This window comes from Amphiura filiformis, chromosome 1 (genome assembly GCF_039555335.1).
Source record: "Amphiura filiformis chromosome 1, Afil_fr2py, whole genome shotgun sequence".
NCBI classification, from domain to species: Eukaryota; Metazoa; Echinodermata; class Ophiuroidea; order Amphilepidida; family Amphiuridae; genus Amphiura; species Amphiura filiformis.
This window is the reverse complement of record NC_092628.1, coordinates 40,242,567-40,258,857: the sequence shown is the minus strand read 5'-3', so window position 1 is coordinate 40,258,857 and position 16,291 is coordinate 40,242,567. Positions and strand designations below refer to the sequence as shown.

General features: G+C 36.1%; 1 protein-coding gene and 1 long non-coding RNA gene across 2 annotated transcripts; both read right to left on the bottom strand.

Moving 5' to 3' along the window:
* Positions 1-232: 232 nt before the first annotated feature.
* Positions 233-4,638, bottom strand: LOC140159942 (uncharacterized). The gene is made up of 4 exons (XM_072183223.1): positions 4,203-4,638; positions 2,517-2,585; positions 1,986-2,061; positions 233-1,378 (listed from the first exon to the last, which is right to left on the bottom strand). Exons 1-4 carry the CDS (start codon positions 4,636-4,638, stop codon positions 931-933), a joined length of 1,029 nt encoding a protein of 342 aa, XP_072039324.1. The 3' UTR covers positions 233-930.
* Positions 4,639-7,154: 2,516 nt separating this feature from the next.
* Positions 7,155-9,376, bottom strand: LOC140166229 (uncharacterized). The gene is made up of 3 exons (XR_011860832.1): positions 9,131-9,376; positions 7,974-8,063; positions 7,155-7,413 (listed from the first exon to the last, which is right to left on the bottom strand). It is a non-coding gene; the product is annotated as an uncharacterized lncRNA (long non-coding RNA).
* Between the last annotated feature and the right edge of the window lie 6,915 nt (positions 9,377-16,291).

Genomic DNA, 16,291 nt, shown 5'->3' with positions numbered 1-16,291 from the left:
TGAAAACATGTACTTGAAATTGAAAACACAACCCAACATACAAATCAAAGCACATCCACACCCCGTATTATACTCGCCCGACACCCCTGCATTATAAAAAAAAACACGCAAATCTCCCTTCACACCTTGCTTTTTGTAACGTCCTAGTACAGCAAACAAATTTTATCCTTAAGGTGAGTCGGAAGGGAGTATGACCTTCAAACCTTAATGCATCTCAGAATAAGCGAGTCTCTTAAATTTTACAGATGTTTTTATTGGATTGATAGGATAAAGATTGTGTAAAAGTGTACGTAAAATTCCTTGTAAAGGATAAATTTCCGGTAGCGTCCTTCGTTGACCTCTAGTTTATAATCCTTAGCGGATGTTATCAGAGGAAGATACCAGTGGCGAAGCTAGGGGTTGTGGCTTCCGGGGGGTAATGAATTTTCCCCCTTCCCAATTGCTGACACAAATGCGCGCAGCGCTCAAACATTTGTACAAAATACTACTAATTTGGTTGTAAGGCTAACAAATTGTTATTCTCAAAGCCGCCACTCGCGTTCGTGTTTCATAGCCCGTCCATGTTATGCCAAATTTCGTAGCCATATCTTAAACCAAATGTATCGTTGCTGAGTTGACTATGTATTTATATGTATTTTAGGTGCGCTAAAATAACTCAGTTAAAATACTCTAATTTTAAACTTGATTTGCTCCGTTTCTTTCTTTTAATTTACCGGTGTTGAAATTGTTATATAGTTTTGTAACCAAAGGTCGTATTGACATTCACTCATGTGAAGCTTTTAATATGCTGCAAATGAAAACGATAGGATCCCAAAATTGACCTGGGCCTACTCTTTAGACAGATATTGCTTGATCGAATCACATAATATTGCCGTTTGTCCCGGGTATACATGTTCATTTCCGATACACTACAACACATAATTCAATATATTAATCCCCATAAATAGTGTTATCAGCCCATCCTTCATCTTGGGCATTTGGATCACCAACATCATCTGAAGCGGAATAAATTGTGTTTTCCATCCAGCCTTCTTCCTTTGGTTGCTCTTCTGGTGCTGATGGACGTAGGCCAACCCCAACAGGTGTCTCAGCATAAGAATAGGTATTGTCATCATTATTACCATCCGACACAGGATTCCCCGTAGAACGCAGATAGTTAGCATCAACATAGTTATAGTCATTGTCGGGTTGCGCTTCAGCTACGTAGTTGTATTCGTTGCCAGGTCGGGCAACAGCTACATAGATGTATTCGTTAGCGTTGTAAGGAGGTTGGGCATCATTACCATTTTCAATTGTGGAATCTGGTTCGAATGTTAAATTGGTGTTATATGATTGTACTTGAGGCTCTGGTGTATTGGTGACTTCCTTTCTACTGCGCCTAGGTGGACAAGAGATGGCAAGAGGTAATACAAAAAACAGAATGGCAATGATAGCCTATTATATTTGGATTAGTTAAGAATCAATCGGGCCGTGGACCTATAGGCAGGTACTCCAGGGGTAAAAGGGTATGCCGAAAACACTAACCAAGACTTTCCCCATATCCTTTCCCCTTTGACTTGCCAAAGTCTCTGCTTACGCCTTTCCCATGTGAAATTTGTAATTGCCATCCATTGTCATGGTTTACATCGTGTAATATTCTACACCGATGATGATGGATCAATTTCTAAATTTCGTACCAAAACGCTTTCCCACCTCCATTTCAGACCTCACTTGTCATCTCTATCGGCTGTTAAAATAAAATTGCTTGTCCCATTCACCGACAGTTGATACGTGAGAAGAAGGTCGTTCCAATGGTTGCACAATTCAAATATATATTAGAAATGGACACTAGTGGATAGTTTGTGGAATTCCACGCAGTTTCACGGTGTCACTTAAGTGCGAAATTCAGAAACTTCTTCATGGTCTGATTACAGGAGACAAATGTTTTCAATAACTTCTTGTAACTTACTTGTACAGAAATAAAGTAAAAACTTCTTGTAACTTACTTGTACAGAAATAAAGTAAAACCCAATGTCAAGATGACCAACAGTAAAACGCCAACAACACTTCCTACAATGGCAACTATATGATACAAGTACAAAGAAGGGTGGGAGTAAATACAAACCAATATTTTACAATATTGCTTTAATGGTATTAAGGGGGTACAGCACCCATTGCATTTTTGCAATTTTTTTTGCTTTTTGGGGGGGGGCTTCTACGCATGTAAGCTACATTGATGCCGATGCCACCAATAGAACGATTTGCCCCTTCATTTTGCATACCACCAATATTTTCTCAATTCTTCACAAAATGAAAAATAAAATCTACGTGTAAATTGATACTGCTTTAAACAATCATAACCTGATATCAATTGATCATCATCATATCTTTTGGGTATTGTTGAGGTGTGCGTTATTTAACTTATTGTATCATCATACGATTGTCAAAATTTGATATTCCATTAAAAATGTTTCACAATAACGCACTCCATGGTATTTGCTATTATCATGTATTAAAATTCTTCACTTCACAAATACCTGTATTATCACTCTGAAGCTGTTCTCCATTACCACCATCTCCACCGGTGGTTGAATTGGTTGGTTTCTCTAATAAAAATGATATAGTAATATTTACAAACGTAATCTACGATGGCAATTATTAGTAACTACAAAGAAAGAGTTTAATCTTTAATAAGAATGTCAAGGTACGAGTCTAGATTGTGAATTCTCGGGTTTTCGGTTTTCATTTTGTTAAAGCTCCAATATAACTCTGTGTACTGAAGTGGGTGACATTAAAAATATGTAGCCATTTCAACAAACATGTTCACAAACAGTTGATGATGATAATAATAATAATAACACTAATAATAATAATAATAATAATAATAATAATAATAATAATAATAATAATAATAATAATAATAATAATAATAATAATAATAATAATAATAATAATAATAATAATAATAATAATAATAATAATAATAATAATAATAATAATAATAATGTTAATAATAATAATAATAATAATGAATGGTTCATATAAGGCGCAAAATCTTCCAAAACATGAAAATGCATGACAAGCAATTAATTCTGTGAATCTGGAATACAGTAACTGTAGCCGAAGATGTGGTAATGATATCATCTGTTCCCGAGGAAAAATGACAAGTCATATTAAAAATAATGCATAGTTCGACATGTTCGCTAATACTTGTAACCATGCAACAAAATAAGCCGGATAACGAAGATTAATTAGATATTCTGTGTTCTTTTAAGACCACGAAGTCCAGCCGTGACCTTGAAATGACCTCTGATTAGCTTGAAATGACTTCGAAATACATGTATTATACTTTATTCCAAATTGGAGAAACGATGTCAAAAATGTGAATATATTGAAAACACGTGTCCCAAATTTCACATCCGTCATGTCCGTTTACACAATTATGACGTGACAAACAAAAACCATGCTGGTAACGCCAAAGATTCGAAAACCTTACCGGTTCTGCAGGTGTATGTATTATCAATTCATGAGTTCATGAACTCCACACTATGCAGTAGTTCTATTGTGCAGTTAGAATTGGATCCTTTTTTGGACAATTGTCCAGTCCCATTAAACATTTCCGAGAACTCTAAGATCATTTGGAATGTATAATAATTAATTTTGTATCATAGTTTCCATTGTTTTCTGTAGTATCTGGTAATATGAAAACGATTGAAGGAATGTAATGATCTCACACCACCAAATCAGAGTCCCATAGAGATATGTGCTAAATTTGCCTTAAGAAAACGTCATTTTTTCTTCACAGGAGCGACTCAGTTTTAAGCGACAGCTATGATGGTTGAAATCAGCCCTTGCCTGATCCCTCTGGCTGGGAAAAATATAGGTTGACCGTCATTATTTTTTACGACTGGCCCTCGAAGTCTACGATGTCTGGGAATTGCCTATTTTACAGGCAAAACCATGCCAGTGTTTCTGTAAAGAAAAGGCTGCTTAAAATCATTAAAAGTTATTTGATCTCGCCCATCTGTGGTACACTTGCAGGAAATAATATTACTAATCATGACCAATCCAAATTTGGCTAAAAATTATGCAAATTTCTGCTCATTTTAATGCTTAAATTGAGAATACATGGGTTTTTCTATGAAGTGAAATTAAGGGCGCACAACGATATAATTCTATTTGGTGGTGTGAAATCTAATGCTACTAAATTATTGTATATTTACCTTCACTTTCGCATACAAACTTATATTTATAATTGCACGATACATCACGCCAACCATAATCAGAGTCTTCTCTTAATTGCATGCAATTATCATCGTAATACATGGTGTAAGTGTCTATATCATGCCATGTCTCGTGTATTAAAGGTGATCCATCTGACCATATAAATTCTCCTTCACTGTTTTGGTCTTTAAGCAATCCAAACCAAGCACTTCCACCACCAGATGCCTTAAGTATGCTGACAATAAACTCTTGTTCTTGCAATGATGTTATCTCTGCCAGATGTCCGCCACTGCCTTCACAAGCTGTTGCAGCATCTGCTCTGGGTAATTCTGTATTATTTACTTTGTAGCATGAACGTTTGAAAGGTAAATAACCATTGGGACATTCGTCACCAGCTGAAATCATATAAAGCGATTCCAATTGCACAATGTACATTAAGAGGTGGTGCACAAACTTTACATTTGACAAAGATATGTTTACATTTATTTGTTCCATCGTATTGGTATCCATAAACTTCCACTATAAGTAAATGGAATATGTCATGAGGTGGCAGCTTGGCTAATGTAGTATCCATAAAGGGCTCTGCAATAATTATGTGTACCCCCCACCCTCTTGGTGGGGAATTCTCAAAATGGTCTGAAAAATGTTCTTTGTCCTATCTGAACGTCTCGTTAAGCTAGGAGGTCAGCTTTGTAGTTGATCTCTTGTATAGTTATGAAGAGATTGATAATGATTACATCAATTTTGTTTCCTATATCGGGCAATGGACTATTCCAGAAACTAAGTTCACACCCCCTATAGAGGAGTATACCTTTCAATAAAGAAAATGTCTACATTTCCAAATTTGCTTTCTAAAAACGACTTATTCCAGTTGCCAATGTTACTGGAAATAATTAACAAAGATGAACACATGTATGAAAGGAAAGGAGTTTTTCAGATTAGGGCTTTTTACGCTTATTGGTATAAGTGTTTCAACTGAGAAAAACCAATACGAATCGTATATCTTATTTAAACTAGAAAAAATATGATCATGAGGCAAAAAAAAAAATTGTTGTGTTGCCCTCAACCGCCCGACCCTAAATCCTGGAAAATCAGGGGAGCAATTTTTTTTTTTTTTTTTTTTGAATGATGGTTTTTACAGATTTGTTCAAAAAATCAAAGTTTTTCACTTTTAATTAATATTTTATTGAGAGACTAGTCTTTAATTGATGTCTAACAGGTATGCAGAAGTCAAAATTGACAAATGTCTCCTAATTGAAGAAGTATTATTTGATATTTGAGGGGATTTTTAAAAACTGAAGGTTTAAAAAAAAAAAAAAAAAACTAAATCCGACCGTCCTGCCCAACTTTCCCATTTTCCCACTTGAGGGCAACACAACAATATTTTTTTTTTTGCCTGATGAATGAGTTGTGTTTTAAGGTATCTTACTGTAACATTTAACAGCCGCTTGCATGTTGCCTTTACATGTTGTGTCCTGAAATTCAAACGAGCAGTTTTGAAGATGATCGAATAACCCTGAAAAAAACCCACAATGAAATGAAGACAAATAAACACCTTAGGCTTTTATAACATCATTCACGAGCGAGCTCGCGAGCGCATTACCATGATTACTAGTATATTCTCGTATGTTTTAAATAAATATTTATTGGCAAATCAAAGATAAGCACAGGTATGAAAGGAATATATCAGATTAGGGCTTTTTACGCTTATTGGTATAAGCGCAGCCCTCCTGTTGAAAATCAGTAAGTAATCCAGTCTGTATATTGAGATGTGATTAATGTGTTAAACAAGCGAAATTTCCAACAAGTAGACGAACGGAGTAAAAAAAATAAAAATAAAACATTTTGTATAGATAATCCCCGAGTGTCTTTTTAAATAAATAGGCAAGCATTTCAGTCAAGATTGTGGAATAATGTAAGTCATTTCAACTCAAAGTCGTGATGTTCCCATATCATATGGACAATATGTTGATGCTGACAAGACATCTAAAGCTAATGGTGTACCACTAAGAGCAGTACAACTTGAGCAATCAAGTTCGCTCAATCGATCAGACGTTCGACAATGGTGCGAGAGATTGCGGGTTCAAACCCTGGCAGTGGTTAGTACGCTCTCGTGTTAAAAATTGGGTTAGGTTGAAATACCACTGGACAACGAACGTACTGCCTGCTAATTGTCTCGTTATGACCCATAACTCAGGGAGCTGATCCTGGCTGCAAAGGTCAATTGTGGAATGTCTTGGGTGTGCGCGTCTTAGCTGCAAGTGGTCGGCGACATAATTTTACTGAGGATTCAGTTTCAGTTTCAGTTTCAGATTGTGGTTCAACGTCAAGGCGTTGTGCCTGTGCGCTGCGTTTTCTTCCTTTTTTTAAAGAAACCAGGAGTCATACGTCATTGTGTACGTATCGTATCTGACATCGTCAACAAGGTATCCTGCTGTTGACAAAACATCTAAAGCTAATAGTGCGCCATTAACCAGGGATGATATACGTACCATTCGGGTATCTGACATCATTAACAATAACAAAGTATCCTGATGTTGATAAGCTATCTAACTGTGTACCACTAAGAAAACCAGGGGTCTATAATACGCACCGTACGGGCATCTAACATCATTAATAAGCTATTTTGATGTTGATAAGTAATATAAAGCTACTGGTGTACCACTCAGACTAGTGGTCTGATACGTACCGTATCATCTGACACCATTAATAAGGTATCCCAATGTTGACAAGCCATCTAAAGCTGTACAACTAAGAAACCAGGGGTCATATACGTACCGTATGGGCATCGGACATCATCACCAAGGTATCCTGATGTTTACAGGCCATCTAAACCTACTGGTTTACCACTAAACACATGGGTCTTATACGTACCGTATGGGGCATCTGACATATTTAATAAGGTATCCTGATGTTTACAAGCCATCTAAACCTAATGGTGTACCACTAAGAAACCAGGGGTCTTATACGTACCGTATGGACATCTGACATCATTGACAAGGTATCCTGATGTTGACAGACCTTCTAAAGCTAATGGTATTCCACTAACAAACCCAAGTTGTCGACAAGCAACTATAGCAGCTTGCTCATTCCATACGAAGTCACTGATATATCCTGTATGATAACACACTGCATGCCACTCGTCATGTACCTTGATTTCCACTTTGCCCTCATTTGTTCTGTCGTTGATGAACCGAATATCTATGTCATCTTTTTTCAAGGAATTGGATGAAATAAATATGATTTATCAAATATGAATTTTCCTTTAATATAAACAATGTCGATTTTGCAATTAGCATGACGGCCCGGCATGACGGGCGCATGTTACTTTATGAATAAAAACAATAAATTAGAATCGGTACTTAGAAATCTCTCTGTCCATATGCCCCTACAATCTGGATTTGCCTTCCCGACAATGTAGTAGACTCTCCGTATTATGTCTTCTGTTTAATATTCTTGTTTGGTGCATATTTGGCCAATCCTTTAATTTAGTACTCACGTACTAGTGGGGTTTCGACTGGCCTCTTGTCCGAATTGTAATAAATAAATAAATAAATAAATAAATAAATAAATAAATAAATAAATAAATAAATAAATAAATAAATAAATAAATAAATAAATAAATAAATAAATAAATAAATAAATAAATAAATAAATAAATAAATAAATAAATAAATAAATAAATAAATAAATAAATAAATAAATAAATAAATAAATAAATAAATGTTAAAGTCAAGAAAAAATCCTGATTCAGAACTAGAATTTCTTACCAAAGCAAGACACGCCGGCCTGGAGGTTATCGTCGCAGTCAACATTCTCCAGTTTGATGGACTCACAGTCTTTCAAGTCGTCGTATAGACCTAGAAACAAATTCCGTCACAAAGTGGGTTATTATCTTAACTGATTGTAATTTAAATGACCACAGAATATGGTGTTTCCTAAAGGACTAGTTTGCATGTTATACTGGGTCTCCGATGAAAGCATGCACCGACTAATTCATTGTTTCCAGATTAAAAGCCTGTAAGAATCAAAATCGGTACAACTCAGAGCGCACTTTATGAAATCTTCTAACTGAGAGTTTTAAAAAAATCCGAAAACAAGACTTATTTCAATCAGTATGACTGTTCTAGAAGCGGCTAAACAACGTGTTTGGTGCTACAAAAGCGTATGAGGAGTTAGCTTTTCATTAATTTTGTCCGAACCGACGAAGGAAGTATCAGCAAAGTGAAACACAAGTATCCGGCGACTGATGTTAGATAACGTTTTGGAGCTGCAACGGGTAATTTGGTATCTACTTAATCACTGACCATCTAAACCAAGTGGATGACATCAACTACATCAAATGAATACGCACTCGAATTTCGATCGTCCGAGGATATCGAGTCTATGTGCAGGCAAATATATTGTTTTCGTGCTTGTTTGTAAATAATGTTACAAAAATATTTGACTATTCAGAATCATTACCCAAGTCTTCGGAATTTTATCCACTTCCCTTTATACAATCTGGGACCCTATCCTACAAACGGATTCGATCTTGGGAAAGCATAAAACGTATAAACAGTCAATTTCGCTCAATCGATAAAACGTTCGACTTTGCTGCGAGATTGCGGGTTCGAACCCGGGCGGTGGTAAAAATTGAGTTAGCTTGAAATTCCCCATGACAAGAGACTTACTGCCAATAATTGTCACGTTGACACTTGGGAGCTGATCTGGGGTTGGCGCTTCTTAAATGCAATCTTGTGTTGTTGTTTAATGGTTTATGGAATGATATTGGGCCGAAGTGGTCAGCGACAACCTGTAAAGTGTGCCGAGGCTTGTAGATCAACGTCTAGGCGTTGTGCCTTTGCGTAGCGCACTATGAATCATTACGCTTTTTATGTTATTTTAGAAACAATAACATAATGTTATTTTAGAAACAATAACATACCGTCTCCACATTGTACATCGTAGACTCTCAGATTACTCTGAACAGATAATCCTTCGTAGTGCGTTGCTCTTCCTCCTTGGTAGCCTAGTTGTCTACATGTTACCCATGCTGCTTGATGGTTCCATTCTGTGTCATCATTGCCATCTACCACATTGTGACATACCGATCTCCAATTATTATATGCAAACAACTCTACACGACCTTTCCATATTGGTTCATCTCCATATCTCTCGAGATATATGTCATCAACGTCTGATTTATATAACAAAAAAGTTATACCATAAATAATAAATAAGCAACGAAATAAATTAATTAATTAATTAATCAATTAATTAGGTCAAAATGTCATATTTAGGCCTTAAACAGGCCAAAATAGAAGAAGCACAAACGTTGCCATTACTTATTTTGAGCTAGGGGAAACCTTGGCCTGATCCTTGCCTCGATCCATACGCCATTGGTATGTATATTATAATTAAATATTTGTTCTTTTTCAATTTTTGATATGCCCAAATAATCTTCCACTTCTCGCACATTCGAAACTTTTGAAAACCAAAATAATTGTTATACCAGAAATGCAATAATTTGGAGTGATATATAAGCAAGAATTTAAAAGTACTATAAAAATGTTGAAAGTAGGCATAATTGGAAAACTTTCTTGCCAACAAAGTTCACCAATTAGGCCTAATTTCAACATTTTCATAATGCTTTTCTACCACGTTTTCTCACAAAGCTTTAAAACTTATATTTCTTCACATCTAATAACGCAGTTTTCAAAACGAATGATAAAGTTCAAGAATACACTGGAATACTTGCTTTCATTTTTGGAACAATGATAAGGTAGAGTTGGGTGAAATGCGGCAATACCAGAAATATACGGTTTTTATTATCAACTGCTACGACACACAAATTAACAACTGGGCACCCGGCAAGTAGCAACCGTGTAACAGCCTGTTACATAATCAAAATGAGCAAACTTACTAAAACAGGCCACACCTGCTTGATGGTCATCTTTACAATAAACATCATCCACTTCATAGTCACAGTCTTTTAGCGTGTCCTGGTCTGGAAGAAAAATCAGCGCATATGTGATGAGATCAAGCAAAATCAGTCGGAACTCGGCAATAATAAATTTTCAGTTTCTTACAGGATAGTAAAAAACATTTGCAAAGCTGGATTTTGCAGAAAACCCCATTGAAATTGAACAACCAGTGCCAAAGATATGAGCAATTAAAGAGTTTCCAAAACAACAAGAAACAAAAGGAAATATTTCCTTTATTTAGCTATATCTCAAAATCAATATTTCCGAGTTTGCTTGATCGCATCACATTATTCAAAATGACTGGCATCTTTTATATGATTTATTCATTCAACATCTCCCCTGCTTTTATCAATAAATTGTGTGTTTTGATATGATGTATTTTGCATTTTGCTTTAATAGCTACATTTAATTTTGATATGTTGTATTAAAATAATGTTACGTTTTGAGTTAATGTTTTTTTCTTCAAAATGAGCTGGTCTAACTATGTATATTATCTTGCTTATGATGTTTTCCTATCATGTTAGGCTCACCGGCCATGCCCTACGTTTTATCTTGAGCTCTTTTAATGTTTGCATGATTTCCTGCTCTTTTAAATAATGAATTGGTCTCGCTATGTTATTATTATTATTATTATTATTATTATTATTATTATTATTATTATTATTATTATTATTATTATTATTATTATTATTATTATTATTATCATTATTATTATTAAGTATGATTTTCGAGGTTTCACTTTTAGTTTCCATTTTTAGTTTTAATTCCCCGATTTTGTTCATTCCTAACGCTACCACGTCACACATGGCACTCCGACCAACCCCCACACAGTGTCGACTTCCTATTCGATAAATATAAATTTAATACTCCGTTGGTGAGCGACGGGCGACTCTTATTTCACCGAACGCAAGAAAAGGAGTTCTATCTGATTGGCTAGCAATCGATCGCTTAGGTCGCTTAGTAGTCAACTACAAACTCAAAACTGAGCATCGTATTCAATTCGATTGAAATCGATATTCTATTATTGCCGTAGATAAAGAGAGTGATAGTGTGTCAATAATGTACATTGTATTGCAGCTGGATTTTACATGCATTCTTTTATATAAATTTTTTCTCAAAGAGTTGAATATGATCAAAATTTTTACTCAGGATTTCAAATTTTTACCCGCAAATTGCAGTTAAACATATCCACAGCAAAATACAGGTCCTCACTAATTAGTGTATTTAATTTCCAGTTAGTGTATTTAAGATAAAACCTGACAACAAATAAAATTTTCTTGCAATAGAAATATAATATGGGATACTGATATGGTAGGCCGCAACCGCCACAACGTGGAGCTGCTACGAGTAGCTGACTTTTTGCTCCGTGGAGCCAAATTGACCAATCATGATCATGTTAGAGTTTTTCATTACTCGGAGGTAAAACTGACTAATTAAGTACGACTTACTCATTACGTGAAGCGAATTTATTCATTAAGAATTTGCCAGACGAGCGTCACGTAGTTGCAAGATATCCTCGGTCACGAAAGTTATGATTCAAAAAGTAGTTTATGAAAAGTACGAACTGACTTATTATTAAGATGGACATGCACTCATAAGAACTCATACAGTATTGTACATAACTATATAGCTAGGCAGAGTGGTGGTAAACTATGCACGCAGTTCTGTGATCTGCAGTGTATCACCGGGAGCTAATTTGTATAACTTGCGCGGTGTCCCTGCGGAATTCGACCTTCAGCAAACTACAAACCAGTTCGGATTTACTTTATATACTAGTAGTAGACCACACATACTGTAGTTACTGTCCGTTTTCCTATACACAATACTCAGTGCGCTCACCATTGACGCGTGACCTCTACAAATAGTGTATGTTAGAAGTATAGGCCATTGCCTAGTTGACGTCACTACTGTGTAAAAAATAACCGGCCAATATTTAAAGTATTCTCTGAAATTCTAGAAAATATAGTTTTGTAACATGTCCTAAATTTTAGCTAATTTAGGTGTTTGGAAATATTGGTACTTTTGTACCAAAAATATGAAGAAATTATTTCTAAACCGTGTTAAGTCATTAAGCTTCTCATTTTCAAGAACGCTGGTTAACAATAAGCAGACTATTGTCTCATTTCGTAAACAAAAGCCCACAGTATTGTTACCTTGCGTTCGCTTTATAATCGTTCACCCAACTGAAACTATAATACCAGCTCATTGCTCATTGCACAGGTAAAACAGACACAAGTGCAGTGTGTATTTAACCAGAGAAGATCTGATGTAACATAGTTGAGCCGTTTTCATTGAGTGTTATCTTGGTTTAATAGCTTTTAATAGGGTTTAAGTCCTTCAAAGGTCGTGGTGAGTTCTACTGTAGACATGACTGCATCATGATTATTTTTAAGTCAACAACATTCAACAATATGATCACCGTGATAGTATGAGAGTATCAGTACCGTGAGTGTCAGTGATCCTGGCCTGACACAGTAGACAAACAAACAAACAAACACGCCACACACATGACACATGCATGCATGCAAGGTAACATTGACTATACACTAATCAAACAATGGTATTGATCCTGTACAACTGGTCGTGGTTTATTTACAATCGATTCATTTAATATCCCCATAGTTAACATTAATTTTGGCAAGAGTTTTCTCTCTCTGGAACGAGAATGCATCCACTGGCTCCGCGTAATGAAAAGATCTAACATGATTGGTCAATTTAGCTCCGCGAAGTGAAAAGTAAGCTACGCGTAGCAGCTCCACGTTGTGGCGGTTACGGCCAGCCATATATTGATCATGCGAAAATCGTAAAACATAGAATAGAAACAGTGTGGCAGGCGCTCAAAATCTCACCTTCTAGGCCTAGCCTGAGTTGCACGGCCTATCTCGAATAAAATCACCATGCGTAGTTGTTGAAAACGTGAGGATTCATCGTACTATCACGGCAATTTTTAACACGAAGATATAGGGATGTTGACGGTGTGCCCCATGTGCGTGTTGGGGTAATAACCGCCCACAATGGCTCAGACGCAAAATGTTAGAAACGCAGGCTCGTCGATTGCTGTGATAACATAGAGTTATAAATAACACTGAACCCTCTGAACTGACAAAGAATAACCAGCGGATTAGCGAAGCACCACTGTGGTACCGGGTTCGAGCCTCGCTGTTCCAAAAACCTTTTATTTGTGCTGAAATTTTGCATGCATTTAGTGGAGTGCGTGAAAAAAGTTATTATTGGGACCACATCTTATTGTGCTGAGCTGGCAAATTGCGTGGAGCGTCGCAGGGATTCGCGCCGCTAAAATCGTTGGGCTATGTCATCTCCCTTACTGACCATTATAGTAAGATTTCAGGCCTTGCCGTCTAGATTTTAAAGGCGAGTGGTCAATCCCTCGCTAGCATGATGCTAGGCGAGTGGTCGAATCATTCGCAGAGCTGAATCACTCACTAGTATGTAGTGCGAGTCGAATCACTCTCTAGGTCTGAAAGATCATTCATACCAATATGAAACACTTTTTGCACCCTCTCTTTCGTTTTCAGTGATTAAAGCTAATTATTACGATAAACATGATAAATCGAATACACTGACAGCGCTGAAACTTTAACGTATACTGCGCCAAGAAAGTATCCTTACACTTGGACAAATAATCACAATTTCAACACTGAACCATATTGGGGTAAATTTGTTTTTGCAATAGATGCACTATCTAATCCTGCACATTATGACACCACGTTAAATCCAATGTGACCTCAAGAAGCAAAGTTACAAGCATTTGATTAGACGAAGGTCCAGTTTTAAAAGTGACACACTGGCCTATTCAAAACTCTACGGACTAGACATTTGGTTTGAGAGTGTAAATGGCTAATTTGTGTGTGCCTTTAATTTAAAACAAAAGGAACAAAAGAAACTGAAACAAAAGAGCTGACAAATAAAATGCAAGTTATGAAAAGTACAGAGAAGTAAAAACTGAAATGAATACTGCTTTAAATAAAGTTTCATTGAAGAAACTGTGTAGTCTCTTTGTTGCGCTTGTTGGAATCTTTTTGCGCCTTGTATAGGCAAGTGTGTCACTTTTAAAACTGGACCTTCGTCTATTCAATTGCTTGTAACTTTACTTCTTGAGGTCACATTGGATTTAACGTGGTGTCATAATGTGCAAGATTAGATAGTGCATCTATTGCAAAAACAAATTTACCCCAATATGGTTCAGTGTTGAAATTGTGATTATTTGTCCAAGTGTAAGGATACTTTCTTGGCGCAGTATAGTTCAATTTTTAATAGGTGATTCGCAGCGAGCGATATTTAGTGTCTATGGCGAGTGGAATATCGCTCACTAGAAATTGAGTTTGGGCGAGCGGTGGCGATCGCTCGCCCCTCAAAAGGTCGCCTGTCAAAGGTCAAATTTTGTGCTCTACAAGGGTCAAAACTGCATAAATTACCTTATTGGTATAAATGAGCGCGAAGCGCGAGCATTTGCAATTATAACGTTAAAATGGGTCAAAATAATAGCCTAAACCCGGGCCAATACAAGGAAGATGACAATTACGACGTTTGGTCAATCTTGTTGCAATGGCAAAACGTATGCACAACATCGAATATACTTGCCCTTTAACGTATCATATCCACATTGTACGTCATAGACCTTATAATTTGTGTATACGGATAACCCTTCATAGTATGTTGCTCTTCCTCCTTGGTTGCCTAGCTGTCTACATGCTACCCATGCCGCTTCATGGTTCCATTGCCTATCAACAATATCATATAGGTATACATCATAACACACCGGCCTCCAGTAGGAAAGATAATAAACTTCCAACCGGCCGCTTGAAACGGCGTCGTTTGCAAGACGTGCGTCACTAATATCTAAAATTATTGAAGACAGATTTGGAAAAATATAAAATGTGATCAAGTTCACTAAAATAAAAAGAAATCGAAACGAGTACCGTGGTGGCCAAAAAATGTGGGTAATGGTCGAGTTGGTCTATGGTTGAAGGAATATTAAAGTAATATTGATCTTATTAAATGGTAAAATCAGGTTACTTAGCTACTAAGCTATTAGCTACTAATACTATTCCAGGTTTATGGAAAGAGCCGTATGATCCGACGTTTAAAATTTGAAGAGGTTGTTTCACTGATCAAATACATTCTTTACAGCAGTCGCTGTGCTGCCTAAGACAGTGTACTTTAATACTTTATAGTCCCTTTTCATTAATCATGTTAATTCATAATGTCAGTATTTTGTCCATAAAGACAACGTGGAAGATAAAAATAAACTTTTGCACACAATTCGTCGGCTTCATTCCATAGAGGCGTAAGGTGATTTTTGGTCACTTTTTAAAAATTGACACATGTTTTTAATGATGCTTTCTTTTATTTTGCAATTTTTCATTATTTCGGGTAGCATGATGACGAAGTGGATACTTTAGAGATACCGATTCCTTACACCAAATTCTACGCGTTCGTCAGTTTAATCAATTGCAATTCAGTCGTAGTTGAAACGGAAACATGGGAAACGGTAACCTTGGATCATCGCATGCAATTTTTCATTATTTCTGATGCCGTGATAAAGTCGATACTTTAGAGATAGCGATTCCTTATGCCAACTTCTACGCGTACGACAGTTTAATCAATCAAAATTCAGTCGCAGGTGAACTGGTTTAACTGATGTTTGCGTAGAAGCCAATTGCTTGGTAAAATGAATAAGAAACTTCCTATCAATTGATGCTTATAGTTACTTCGTCATTATGTGATAAATAAAAAATTATAAAAATAAAAAATATAATTTTGGTGGGTCCTATTCTGTAAGTCTGTTTAAGTGATGCGAGATAAACGGATAGGAACTTTTGCATATGAATTTGTAAATGTTTATGCATATTAAATGGTGCAAAGCATTTCGTCCATTTTGTAAGCGCTCTTTAGCAAAGCCATAGTTCATTGAATTTACAACCGTATAACATGTATAACAAAACAGGCGAAAATATTTACTTTTTGCACAAGATTTGCAATTTGAGAATTTGTCATTGCTCATTCAAATGAAGCTAGTATATGACAATATAAGTGTGCTCTTTCATATAATTGTAAGGAACACTTGAGGTTTTGACTTTTAAAACCTACATTTTGGTCAA